We start from the raw sequence: 12,771 nt of genomic DNA on the forward strand, positions 1-12,771 counted from the left end.
ATTTCCAGTCCCCGAGAAACACAAACAAAAGAAGGCATTTGTTTAAACTAAAAGAAACTATGTTATTCCAGATAAGCTTGATTCCCCAACTTTTGGTAACCCTCAAGTTCTCAAACATCTTTCACCCTCTCACTGTACTTATTTATGCTTTATTTAGGTTAGGTATATGACATTAATATAATTCATAATCATTGGCAGATTATGCTTTTTCCAACACTTTTGAGGCCATTTATTGTTTATTGAAATCCAAGTAATCTTATAAAAAAAGAGAAAATAAGGAGGTTAATAATTTATCCAGAACCATCAACTAAAATCGCTGACAATATGAAATGAAAACAATAGCCCAAATTAGAGAAAACAGACTACAAAGAAGAGAAAAGAAGTGTCACAAGAGATACGTGACTATAATGTAGTGAGTCTAATATTTGAAAGTGCTAGGGACCAAATTTCATTTCTAAAATACAAATTCCATGTTAATGGATATAGCTCTATATACATCTACATCTGTATCTCTATATAAAATATACTGGATTCTTATCTTACAAAAATCTGAACAGAATATTAACTGAATATGTTTTATTAGAATGCATGACATATAGCTCATAAATAATTTTACTTAAGTATATACTATGAATGAAGAGAGGCATTACATTCTTTATAAGATACAATTTTCCTCATTCTTTCCTTTGCTCACTCCACCCCAGCTAGGATGGCCTCCTTGCTTTTCTTTGAACAGGTGTTGTACATGCTCTTCATCTTGCCTGAAATGCTCTATATCTAGTTAGCCACTTGGAATGCTCCCTTATTCTTCAGGGTTTCTGTTCAAATTAAAGAGGACTTTTCTGACTAATATTTTAAAATTATAATTTGTCCACATAAAGATTTTCACGTAACTATTTGGAGCAGTTGTACTCATACTAACTTGGAACCAGAAACAACAAAATGTTCCATGAAAAAGTGAATGAGTATAGAAACTGTGGTATATTCATAGAGTGGAATACTAGATAGCAATAAAAGAGAATGAATGCCTGATATACTTTTAAAAATTTAAAACGTTACTTTTTTTTACCTTTTATTTTAGGTTTAGGAGTACATATGCAGGTTTGTTATATAGGTAAACTCATGTCATGGGGCTTTGTTGTACAGATTATTTCATCCCCCAGGTATTAAGCCCAGTATCCAATAGTTATTTTTCCTGCTCCTCTTTCTCCTCCCACCCTCCACACTCAAGTAGACCCCAGTGTGTGTTGTTCCTTCTTTGTGTTCACGAGTTCTTATCATTTAGCTCCCACTTACAAGTGAGAACATGTAGTATTTGGTTTTCTGTTCCTGAGTTAGTTTGCTAAGGATAATGGCCTCCAGCTCCATCCACGTTCCCTCAAACATATGATCTGTTTTATGGTGGGAATGCCTGACCTACTTAATGACACAGATGAACCTCAAAAATCTTATATGGCTAGAAAGAAGCCGGTTTCAAATAATTTAATTTATATGAAAGCCTACAAAAGACAATCTCATCTATAGGGACAGAAAATAGATCAGTGGTTGCCAGGGCAGAAGGAGGGTAGAGGATGAAAAAAGAGCAGAGAATAACTCGTTAGGGTGACAGAGGTTTCTATAACTCGATTGTGGTGATGGTCATACGGATGTATACCTGTGTCAAAACTCACTGAACTGTACACACAAAATAATGTGCTTTTCTACTGTATGTAAATTTACCTCAATAAAGCTGATTAAGAATGTATGAAGATTACCAGATATACTGTATAAAGCTGGGATTCACTTCCAGGTTGTTGGACTCTGGAGCCCAACCACTGAACCACTGAGTTCAGAGTTGAGTGAATTTTTTGTTTTAAATAAATACAAAACCTCAAATAAGAAAATGATTGTTGAATTTTAAAACAGGCTGTAAAAAGAATGTAGAGGGGTGTGTGTGTGTGTGTGTGTGTGTGTACTTTGCTAAGACTCTCTTGACTTAAATCATTTTTGGGCATCTTATTTTGGAACTGGATTCAAAATCCAATTAAGAGTGGTTCAATTTCATTACTTTATAGTCAAAATACACTTTTGGACTGACATCATCCTCTATAATCACAAGCTTAGAGCTTGACGACATATATCTTTGCCTAAAATATCAACCATAACCCCAAAATATTAAGAGTTGTTGTTATTAAGAATAGTCAAAGTCATGTGCTGAAAGAAGAGTTTTACAAATGCCTAGGTAAAGTCCAGCCTCATTAGAATTAGAGATTTGAATTTCTTCAGGTGATTACACAAAAGAGACGTCTACTTTCTCTTAAATGTAGATGCTTTTACACATTGCTAAAAATCATATTTTAAACTCACAGATTTACATTGTATATCAATTACTGGAGTTGATAGGCTGTTGATAGGCTACAATCAGTTCAGATTTCTATCATTAGTTCCTAAGTTGAAGCAATTAATTGCAGCTTTAAAGATTTAGTAGGTTGAACTTAAGGTGACATTTAAACATTTAAATTAATTTGCAAAACAGAATTTAAGTATAGTTACATTATCATTGATACACGATTAATGGTTAAAAAACTTTGATGCCATATTAGTAATAATTTTATTATAAAGTCCTTGATATATTTTCTCTAGCCCACTCCAGGTAACTGAATTAATTTTCAACCCCCCAAAAATTCTAATTCACATCATAGTTCCACGTCTTTAGTCTCATTTCAGGGAGTAGAAAGCTTCATGTATGAAGATATACTTTTAAGACTCTTTTTGTTTCGTATTTTCCATTTTCAAAGCACTTTTCATTCAATTCATTCTTCTCATTATGTTTAGTATTAGCTATCCACATTCCTCAAAAACCAAGGTACAAAAACTCTAATTGGCTTCCTCAAAGGCCACAGAAAATATCACTAATAGACATTCTTCTAGAATTTAAAGGCTCTTAAGATTTTGGCAAAATCACAAAACCACTCCAAACATAGTTCTCTTCATTAACTAATTACATCTTGTATAGAGATAACAGGCAAATAGCGCAACCATCATTTTAATTCTATTTTGAGAATGGGTTTTAAGTGTGAAACCGCATGCATTTAAAACTTACAGGGATGAAAGGGCAAAACAAAATGAAACCTCCAAAAGCGTAACAAACCTAATACCACCATTCAGTCAAGGACAGGCACAGAGAAAACATCACTTTTCATTTGTAGAATCACGTATTTGGTAGGCATGAGTTGAACATTCTGATGAGACAAGTGGGCATTTTGGATGAAAGACTCTGGATTAAGCCATGACCAAGCAGAGTTTGCTATCAGGGCTTCTATATTCCCATGGAGATGTTTGGGTAAATCATCTACTAGGCAAAACAATAAGGGTAAAATTCCTGACTTCTGTGTGATTCACATTTTTTTTTTGTTTGTTTGTTTGGTTTTTGGTTTTTGTTTTTTTTGTAAATGAGCTAGAAGATAAGCTCATCTATACAATGGTCAATAAATACAAAAATGAAAGGGTTTCAGTCAATAAATATGAAATGGGTTCACAGAGCACAATGGTAGAAAACATAGAATCTTAAAAAAATATGTTAGGCGGCATTTCCAGGGGGCACATTTTATTAGGTGGAATCAAATGTATTTACCTCCCTCTGTCTTTTCAAGTAGGAAGGGCCTCATTTCTGCAAGTGGGATCAAGACTGGAGTCAAGCGACTAATTTTTCTGATAATACCACCTCAGACGCTGACCAGATGAGTACCACTTCACTTCAACCTTTCTTCAAAACCACAATGTACAGATTACCAATTAAAGTGCATCATGCAGCTTTAATCATAGCTACCAACAGTGTATCAGCATAGTAGGTGGTGAAGATGGAATATTATTTGTACAGTGAAATAATAAAGGAAAATGAAACTTTACCCTTTCAAATGGTAACACATCAGAAATCACTTTATACTCAAAACAACTCAAAAACACATTTCAAAACCTTTCGTTTTGATTGAACACACAGCATGCTTAATGGTTTCAGCACTTTGAATTCTTTTTAATAACTGTTACAAACTGAAAGCAAGACAGGTAGGTATTAAAAATATATTGGACATCTTAAAATTATCAACCCTACCAGTGGAAATAAAATGATGGCAATTAAAAGTAATACAGGTTATTAAAAGTTAAGGCCTCAGAGGCTAAGAAGTCATGTTAGACTGTCAATTGTTTTCCCCACGGTGGGTAATCAGTTAGAAATTAAAAAAAAAAAATCTAGTAGTTTAGTTGTGGTCAAAGAAAGAGTCAGTGGGGATGGGGGAGGTTTCAGCAACATGCTGGTAGAAAAAAAGAGACTTACATAGTCTGGGAGGGCAGTGAAATGGAAGGCGTGGTAACCTCTCTCACTTAGTTGTCATTTTTTGATTTTCAATGACATTTTTTTCATTCTTTCGCCTAGTAAAGATGACAGAAGGTCCTAATTTATTATCTGACGTCTATTCCTGTTCCTAGATTTAAGAGAGTTTAGCTGTATACAGTCATATAATCCAATATAAACACTTTGAAAAAAAGAAAACTAGATCACTGATGTTGCATGCATTCAATTATAATTATAACTTCACACCCAAACCAAAGATAAGGACTCAGGGCAAGAATCAGCCTGCACAGCCCAGGCACTGGTGGGAGAAGTCAGTGGATTTACAGTTTCTTCAGATTCTAGGACTAAAAGGGAGGAGATCACAAGAAAGAGCTAACTTCTTCCTGAAATGATACAAGCCATAGGTTATGAAAAATGCCTGAATTAAAAGTCTTCCGCATGGCTCTATGGATCTGCACATACTATACGCCCAAATGGAGCTGGTCAAAATACACATCAGACACCGCAGAAGATATTCTCTATAGCAGATGCCTTCTGCTGCCGACATTAACCTGAATTTTAGATGATGAGAGAAGGATCATCAACACTTATCTAACATGACCTGGCAGATTGTTGGGGCTTGACTAAAGAAAAAAAGAGATGGAGTGTAAATTTCTGTTTCCGTATGTAAGTTACACCAGGGCAGGTCAGATTAGTCAATGCCATGGTGTCCCTGACGTTTCTTCCCCTCCCACTTTCTGCGCTCACTTCAACATGTGTTGGGTTGGCATGCTGAAGGTGCTCAGGAAATACTGGTAAATAAATAAATGAAGAGATAACATCCATTAAATTTCAGGAAGAAAAACCAGCTGGAATGGCAAAAGCCTTCACTTTTATGGCTAATTCGTATGCTTTGGGGAACACAAGGGAGAATTAAAAAGAATAGAAAACAAAACAAAACAGAAAAGACTTTTCATAAGCAGAAAGGGAAGGGATCAAGGGAGGAAAGAAATAATATTAACAAAACCCCAAACAGCTTAATGCCAAAGTCACATTCTGGCATTGAAAATATTGGTCAGAAGCAAAATACTGGAATTTGGATTTCAGTTCTCTGGTGGCAGAATATCACATCTGTTCATCTGGTCTAAGGCAAATAATTCCCTATTCTCATGGGCAATCTAAAGTAGATTCTCTGATAGGTACATGATATTTATACCATTTAATTTAAAAAAAACTATCTCTGGAGGAGGTTTAAAGTCAAAAGCTGTTGTCTGAAACTTAGCTAGGATTATTCACAAGATGAACAAGGCCAAACAATGTTTAGTCAGTTTCCATAGGTATGTATTCATCAGATTATGTTTATTCTGGAAAACTATCTACTGGAAAAGATATTTTAATTATACTATAAGAGATTGTTATTATTATTTAAGAAGCAGCAGGACAGAATAATCTTAGTTTGATTAAAATTGTTGAAAATTAAGGTGCCATTAACATAAGAATGTTTACATGTGTCTTCCCTCTCTGTGAGGTCATCTCATTACAGGGTCATTTACAGAGTGCTTTTATAAGGAGGGCACAGAAAAAGGAGAAGAAAGTTCTCTGTCCCTAGCTCATCAGGGAGCACCTCCAGGGTAATCCCACTCTCAGAGAAACAGAGATGAGTCACCAGAAAGCCACATTCTTTAGTTGTTCAAGGCCAACTTCCTAGCCTGAATGAGAATCTGTCCAAGCCAGCAGCTGCTTCAGGACGAGAAACCCTTCCCTGTTCCAGTCCATAACACATGTGGCTAAGAATGGATCAAGTCTGCCTTCAGGAGGGCCACACACAAGTCTAGCTCACACATCATCTAGCCCTGCTGTCTGCCTAGGATGTAGGACATGGGGGTATGTCTGAAGAAACGTAAGGAGGTTAGATAAAGTGGATTTGGTAGGGTTTTGGTAGAGACTATTCATTGGGGTGTTGGCTTTACTGAAGTTATCAGTGATAACAAAGACTATCAAGTCCAGTGATGTCTGAACTCCAAAACTGAGTTGTTTGCTACTCTAAGTGGCTTCTGCTTTACCTGATGAGAAAGAAATTCTGATGGGGGACACTGATGTCCCTATTACTGGCAGGTACCTGCTGAGCAATTTGTGAAACTGTTCTATTTTTTTTTTAAAACTACTTTTCCAACAAGTTATTAATAAATTACTCAACTCTGGGACAACAAAAGCAAGCCCAAGGAAGAACAGGAGTTTTCAGATTCATTTCATGCATATATTTTACTCAGTGTTAGGACTGAGTTGGGTGGGACAAAGAAGGGCACCCAGGACCACACACTTCTCTAGGCAGGCAATTTCCGTTTTCCCAGTCTAAGGAGAAATACGTGACTACGGATTCCTGCTCAGCAAGACCTGCAAAAGCTGGCTGACCTAATTTAAATACAAGCCCTTGTTGAGCTCTTGCTGTTGGAACCTTTTCTAAGCATTAGCTCTTTTTTGTTCTTTCAGATGTTATTTCATAAAAAGTCCTAGCATCTTTCTGCAGTCCTAGTACCCTGCATTCTCCACTTCCCCAAAGCATGTTGCTTCTCCTGCTAGCCTCTGCCTTAATCACATTTATTTGTGGGACTCTAGGGAGGGGATGGTAACGTTTAGAGTAGAGAAGAAAATAACTTTTTTTTTTTTCTTAAAGTCATCTTATTATGATCCTGTTTAGATGAAATATGGGACTTGCCATCAACAAAATTACAAAACAATCCCACTGGGAGCCTAGCCCATTCAGAATAATTCATCTGTGAAAAAGCGAACTTTAATTGTTACTCTTGGCAGCCATCTAAGAGAAGAGTGAAATATTATACTAAATATTGCCACGTGCAATAGTAAAATACCATTTCCTCCTTGCCAGAAGCAGTGCACAAACCCCTTCAGATTCAGGTTTGGGTCTGGTGATTTAGTCTAAAAGCTCTGTTTTCCCCTCTCCTAAACCAACAGAGGTTTTCAAAAGAGCTGCATTTTTGTTAGAACCATTTGCTCTTTTTAAATTGCCAAAAAGGAATAAGTAAAACTAAGACATTTATTTGGGTTAAAGTTTATTCAGCTTCATGGAGGTTAATGTCCTTAGTCTGTGATCCTTCTACTAAGAAGTTCATTCCAGCTTTCAACTAGCTAAGGTTATGTGTCAGCTCCTTCTCTCCCCTGCAGCCTCATGGATTTATATTGTATGAGTTGGCAGCACGTGGAAGCTAATCAAAATGAAACATACATATGGCAAATTACATCCTGGATTTTCCGGAACAACTGAAATTTCAAATAATTTTGATGTCGCCCCTACAATTACAATTTTGGGATCAAATCTCCTGATTTGGGCTTCAGAGAATGCAATGCCAACAGGTATTTACAATTCTAGATTAAAAGTTCATTGAACACTGCTGCATTATATAGTTTACATGCATGGAAAGGTGTTTGATAATACTCCAAAGCAGAGAAATATTCTTTTCCTAAAAATAGAGTGAAGCCTTCTGTGAAGATATTAATCAAAGAACTATTAATGTGGCACTGGTTATCTAGGATATTTATAGGTTTTGTTTCAACATGAGTCTATAATAAATTATTTACAAGTAATTTAAAAATATACATTCTGGCAGAAATATTTGCATATATTGCTCATATAAGGATATATATAAGGATATATTAAGATCATATGTAAGGTATGATATGCAGATAATATTACTTAGCATCCAAAATGCTTAAATTATTAGGGCCCTTAAAAATTAAATGACTTGCCCAGGACCATGTTACCAATGGGGTCTGACCATCAGAACCTCAATTTTTAAGTAGATGTGCCCTGTGCTGTGGAACACTGTATTTCATCCATACAGATATATGATGATACTAAGATTATTTGGGAATACGTTTTAAGTCTGTAGATATAAACAAATTAATCTTTGTTATAAGTTAATGAATTAAAACCTTATTATAACTTAGGTCACTTACAACTTGAGTAAATATACTAAACTTTAGGATATATGTTTTATATAGCTATTTTATTTTTATTATAACATATATTACCTACGACAACAAATAGAATAGCTACTGTTAATAAAACTTTGGGAACTATGATCTGTATTAGATATGGGAAAATATTCAGTACTTGTTACATATTGTGCACAATTGCATAAGGACTGTTATAAAGCTTCATCAGAATTTTTAGTTTATATAAAGTAACATTTCTTAGAATTATTACCTGTTTTTCTTTGTGGAAGATTTAAAACAAACAAAAACAAAATTTGTAGAATGCATGGCCTTAGCAACTAACAGTGCTACACTAAAGTGAACAATATATATCAGTTATTATTGAAGTGGAAGTAGTCCTATAGAAGGTGAGGAATTTTAAAATACATTATTATAAATATCACTTAGATATTCAATGACAGCAAATAGTAAACTAATCAGGGGTCCCATAGGCCGACTATACATGGGGGTTGGTCGATCTTTTAAAAAAATTGACCTATGATGTGGGAAGCCAAAGAAATCTCCCTTATCTGTGTGGTTTTAACTTAAAAAAATCAACCTGCCTTTTATTTACTAAAAGATCAAGCTCTTTGTTTGTCAGCACAAAATTTAAAGTTTCGTTTGAGGGGTTCTATTTCCTGCTCTCCATTTAAAATGGGGGAAAAATAAAAATATTTTGCCTGTGACAGAATATGAAAGAAGTTCTCACCCTTAAAACCAGCAGCATTGGTTTTCCAGTCATTAGCGTTCAAATGTCCCGCACGGGAAGTCCTGACAATAACATGCTGTACGTCTCTCCAGGTCAGAAACGGACTGGGGAAAGACAAGGTAAGAATCATTGTACCAAAAAAAAAAAAGATGTGGGAAGCAGAGAGTCACAAGCAAATTAAAAAAGCAAAATCAAAATGGCAAAGTACTAAAAACAAAGGGTCAGAGATTTGGGTTTGGGATAACCAAATGCCAAATGCCGCTCTTGTTCTCAACATGGAGAAGTGACATTAGTCTGTGGGAGGCAGAAAATGTAACCTTAAACTGAAGAAATAGTAAGCCTGTAGTCAGGGTAACTTAGTTTTTTAAAAGGGTGAGCGTTTCCAGTTTCCTCAACAAAATGGCTGCCCACTATGGTGCTGTAGTCCTTTGTATAAAAGCTTGGATCATCATCAGAAGATTACAGTAAGCTAAAATCAAACAGAAGGCCTCTGAAACATTTCTTCTTTAATCATTGAATAGTTCAGTAATTGAGTTGTAATTTACCAAAAGAACTTAGCAATGTTTAACCTTCTATGCATACATATGTGGGATATGGAAAAATATCAATGAAACAGCATCCCAATTTTCAGCATTTTTAAGGAAGAGAACATGGTACAGAACCCAAAGCTGGGCTCCAAGGCACAGACAGCTATAAGAGTATTCTTAATTTGCAATGGGTAGTTATTATAGTGTGTTATTAGACACCTAGTTCTTATGGCTACTAGCACTGAAGAACACAAAAGAGACTACTGAGCAGGAGATACTTTCATTGGAGAACTGCAATGCTAATCATAATCACACAGAAACAAATCCAAGCACATACACACAGACTTTTATTCCCTTTCATAGACTATGTATATACTCGAAGGCATTTGACTCAGCTCATGCATGCAATTCTAATCAGGATACTTATTTGATTCAGTCTTGAATTCTGAGGTGTGCTGATCTTTTACTTAACTAAGAAATATGACAATTTTCATGCAGTGTGTGCAGCCATTTTATTTGTTTCTCACCAGCCACCTTCACCTTAGCAGTAATATTTGCAAAGGATGGGAGAGAAGATTTAGGGAAGAGGAGAAAATTACTCACTACCTGCCTTGAGGTGTGATGGGGCTTGGGGTAGTCTTTCCGCACTCTCTTTTGTAGGTGTATGGACATCAGGGTCTTTCGGGCAGAGGGAGAACTTGATATCTTAATTGTACCTAATTTTTCATGATAGGGCCTGTATGTTTCTTCACTTTATGCTACATTTTTTTCCCCATCATACTCACCACATCTATGTTTTTTAGGGTGGTCAGGGCGGCCTTCTAGTAAGAAGGGGTCTAGTGATCAGATTCTGGCTCCTTCATTTTCTATGTGAAATTAACCTCTCAAAGTCTTAGTATCCCTACTTAAAACATGGATGCTAATATCTGCTTTATGTCATTGTACTGATTGAATCAGTTAAAATAATGCCAGGTACTTAACCTTGTGCCTGGTGCATAATAAGCTATTAAGAAGTGGTAGATAGCAAAGCATTTTGCTAAAATTTGCAGCCACAGCTCTTATTTGGTGGCTTGAATATGAAAGAAATGGGGAAAGAAAAGTACTATTGAGTTCCGATACTTTTTCTGTTATGGTCTCAGATTAAAAATAAAAGGAGACTGAGTCCTGCCATTTTTTAAAGTTTCCAAAGCGGGTTAGACTGGATCTAGACTACTTGGTAAAGTTATATTAACAAAAGAACTTGAATTGTGGAAATTAAATCCCAACTACATAAACTTTAAAAATATGAGAACGATGAAAACAGAATTATTCTTGTTTTCTTAGGATACAGCACTTGTTAGGAATCAATTTTAGAACCTGATAAAGCAAGAAACTTTCAAGAAAGGGAGGCAGGCTGTTTGGTGGAATCCAGGAGCAGGATGTTTTGCTTCTAAAACAAATAGCATGATTTGAGCCTTTGCTGACTAACACTAAATCCATTCACATGATCATTCAGTAGACTCAATGCACTACTGTCAGGGAAATTAGAAAGTAAGTTAAGGGATAATCCTGAATGCCAGTCTCAACATAAGATGTTCTAGCTCTGCCTAAGATGGTATGTCCTAGTTATTAGGGTGAAGGACAAAAATGACAAGAAAGCTTGGTCCAGAAAGACATTCTAGCCACTTATTTACGGTAAAGCAGAATCCTCCCAAATGAACATATATGTTTTTATTTTGTCAGGAATAAACAGTGAGATACCAAAGAATACACTTAGATTTGATGAAAATATCTAAATCAACCTAGTAATTTAAAAATGACATTTGACACACAGAACTTTCACGTTTTAACTCCTTAAACTTAACTCTCCTTTAGGGAGGAGAAAAAAAGAAAAGAAGTCAGTGCCTCAGGTTACCTGTCACCAGGGCAAGACTTCTTCAGAAATATTAAGCAAGAAATTCTGATCATTGGGAGATCCGCATTTTCCCTAGTGAACCTTAGCACTAAAAATTTAATTTTCATAATAGAACAGGGAACACTTACATTGATCTTATACCTTAAGCACCTATATTCTGGCAGATTCAGGAAGCCTTCTGCATTCAAACTCAGACTGAAGAAATAAGAGTTGTTTTCATGCTGAGTAGCAAAACCTAGTTCTTGGAGTGCTTGTAATTAGAAGGAAAAAATTAGCTTCAGGAAATTGGAACTACACATGGAAAAAGAAGGTGTTCGGATGGTTTTACTCTGATATTTGGTAATGCACAACTTCAGAAATGATCTAATTTGAAAATTCCCTGAATTTCACCAAAATAAAGTAAGGAAGATAAATTGAAAAACCAGTGGACCTGGAATCAGCAGTGTTTCTATCTGTGGGAAGATAATTAGCTCAGGAAATAGCCATAGGTTAATTTTGCTGGACATTATGTTTATTTATTGCTAGAATCCAGAGACGACTCTTGTTTATGGATACGTCTGATTCACATCTTTTCATTTGTATTTATACTCACAGGGATGATGCAGACGTGAAGACTAAGTCAAACTACGAGAGATCTCATAAACCATTTATAAAACAAATGCAGAGAGAGAAGGCTGAGTGCTCTCTGCAGGGAACTCTACAGTCTACAACCAGAATTTAGGACTCCCTAATACCTATTTCTCTCTGCCAAGTATCTTGGACCCAAACTCCAGTGGCCTCTGAAAACTGAGACCTCTCTGATCTCCAAGAATAGACAAACTTGTGCAACAAGAGCTTTGAAGCAAGCAACTATTGAGAGATCAAAAGTCTAACCCACTTGGAGAAAAGAACAACATCTCCCAATCCTGAGTCTCGTGACCACCGCCCTATAATAAATCACGTGTAGTTATGCTACACACCCCTCAAATTTCTTCCTGGAATTAACAAATGCCCTTAAACAAAAATATATATGAAGAGAGTAACATTTATAAACACCTACAAGATATGGGTAGCCATCTATGACCTTTCAAACCAAGGAAATGAACATGACTTTCTCGGGAGTTCTGTATGTTTAATCATTTCTAGTTTTGCATGCTTTGCTGAACTCATAGTAATAACCAACATCTAGTGAGCACTTGGCCAGGGCCAGGCAGTGTATGTTTTATGTGCATGATTGTTGCATGATATTGAAAATCATATGATGTGGGTAACATTCTTATTCCTGTTTCACAGATGACAAAACTGAGGCTTTGAGTTATACACAGTAACTCAAATACACAGGTAGTAAGTAGAACTAGAA

General features: G+C 35.8%; 1 protein-coding gene and 1 long non-coding RNA gene across 4 annotated transcripts in view; one reads left to right on the forward strand and one right to left on the reverse strand.

Annotated features, from left to right (window-relative positions):
- The window catches only part of PCSK5 (proprotein convertase subtilisin/kexin type 5), a 471,035-nt gene that overhangs the window by 213,441 nt on the left and 244,823 nt on the right, over window positions 1-12,771 (reverse strand). For all 3 annotated transcript variants that reach the window (XM_055272213.1, XM_055272212.1, XM_055272214.1), the window contains exon 10: window positions 9,012-9,115. In XM_055272213.1, coding sequence (XP_055128188.1) covers window positions 9,012-9,115 — 104 coding nt within the window. The remainder of the gene's footprint in view (window positions 1-9,011; window positions 9,116-12,771) is intronic.
- LOC129479306 (uncharacterized) lies at window positions 5,891-12,399 on the forward strand. The gene is made up of 3 exons (XR_008656638.1): window positions 5,891-6,193; window positions 7,493-7,681; window positions 12,027-12,399. It is a non-coding gene; the product is annotated as an uncharacterized lncRNA (long non-coding RNA).

The sequence above is a fragment of the Symphalangus syndactylus genome, chromosome 3, assembly GCF_028878055.3.
Source record: "Symphalangus syndactylus isolate Jambi chromosome 3, NHGRI_mSymSyn1-v2.1_pri, whole genome shotgun sequence".
In the NCBI taxonomy this organism is placed as follows: domain Eukaryota; kingdom Metazoa; phylum Chordata; class Mammalia; order Primates; family Hylobatidae; genus Symphalangus; species Symphalangus syndactylus.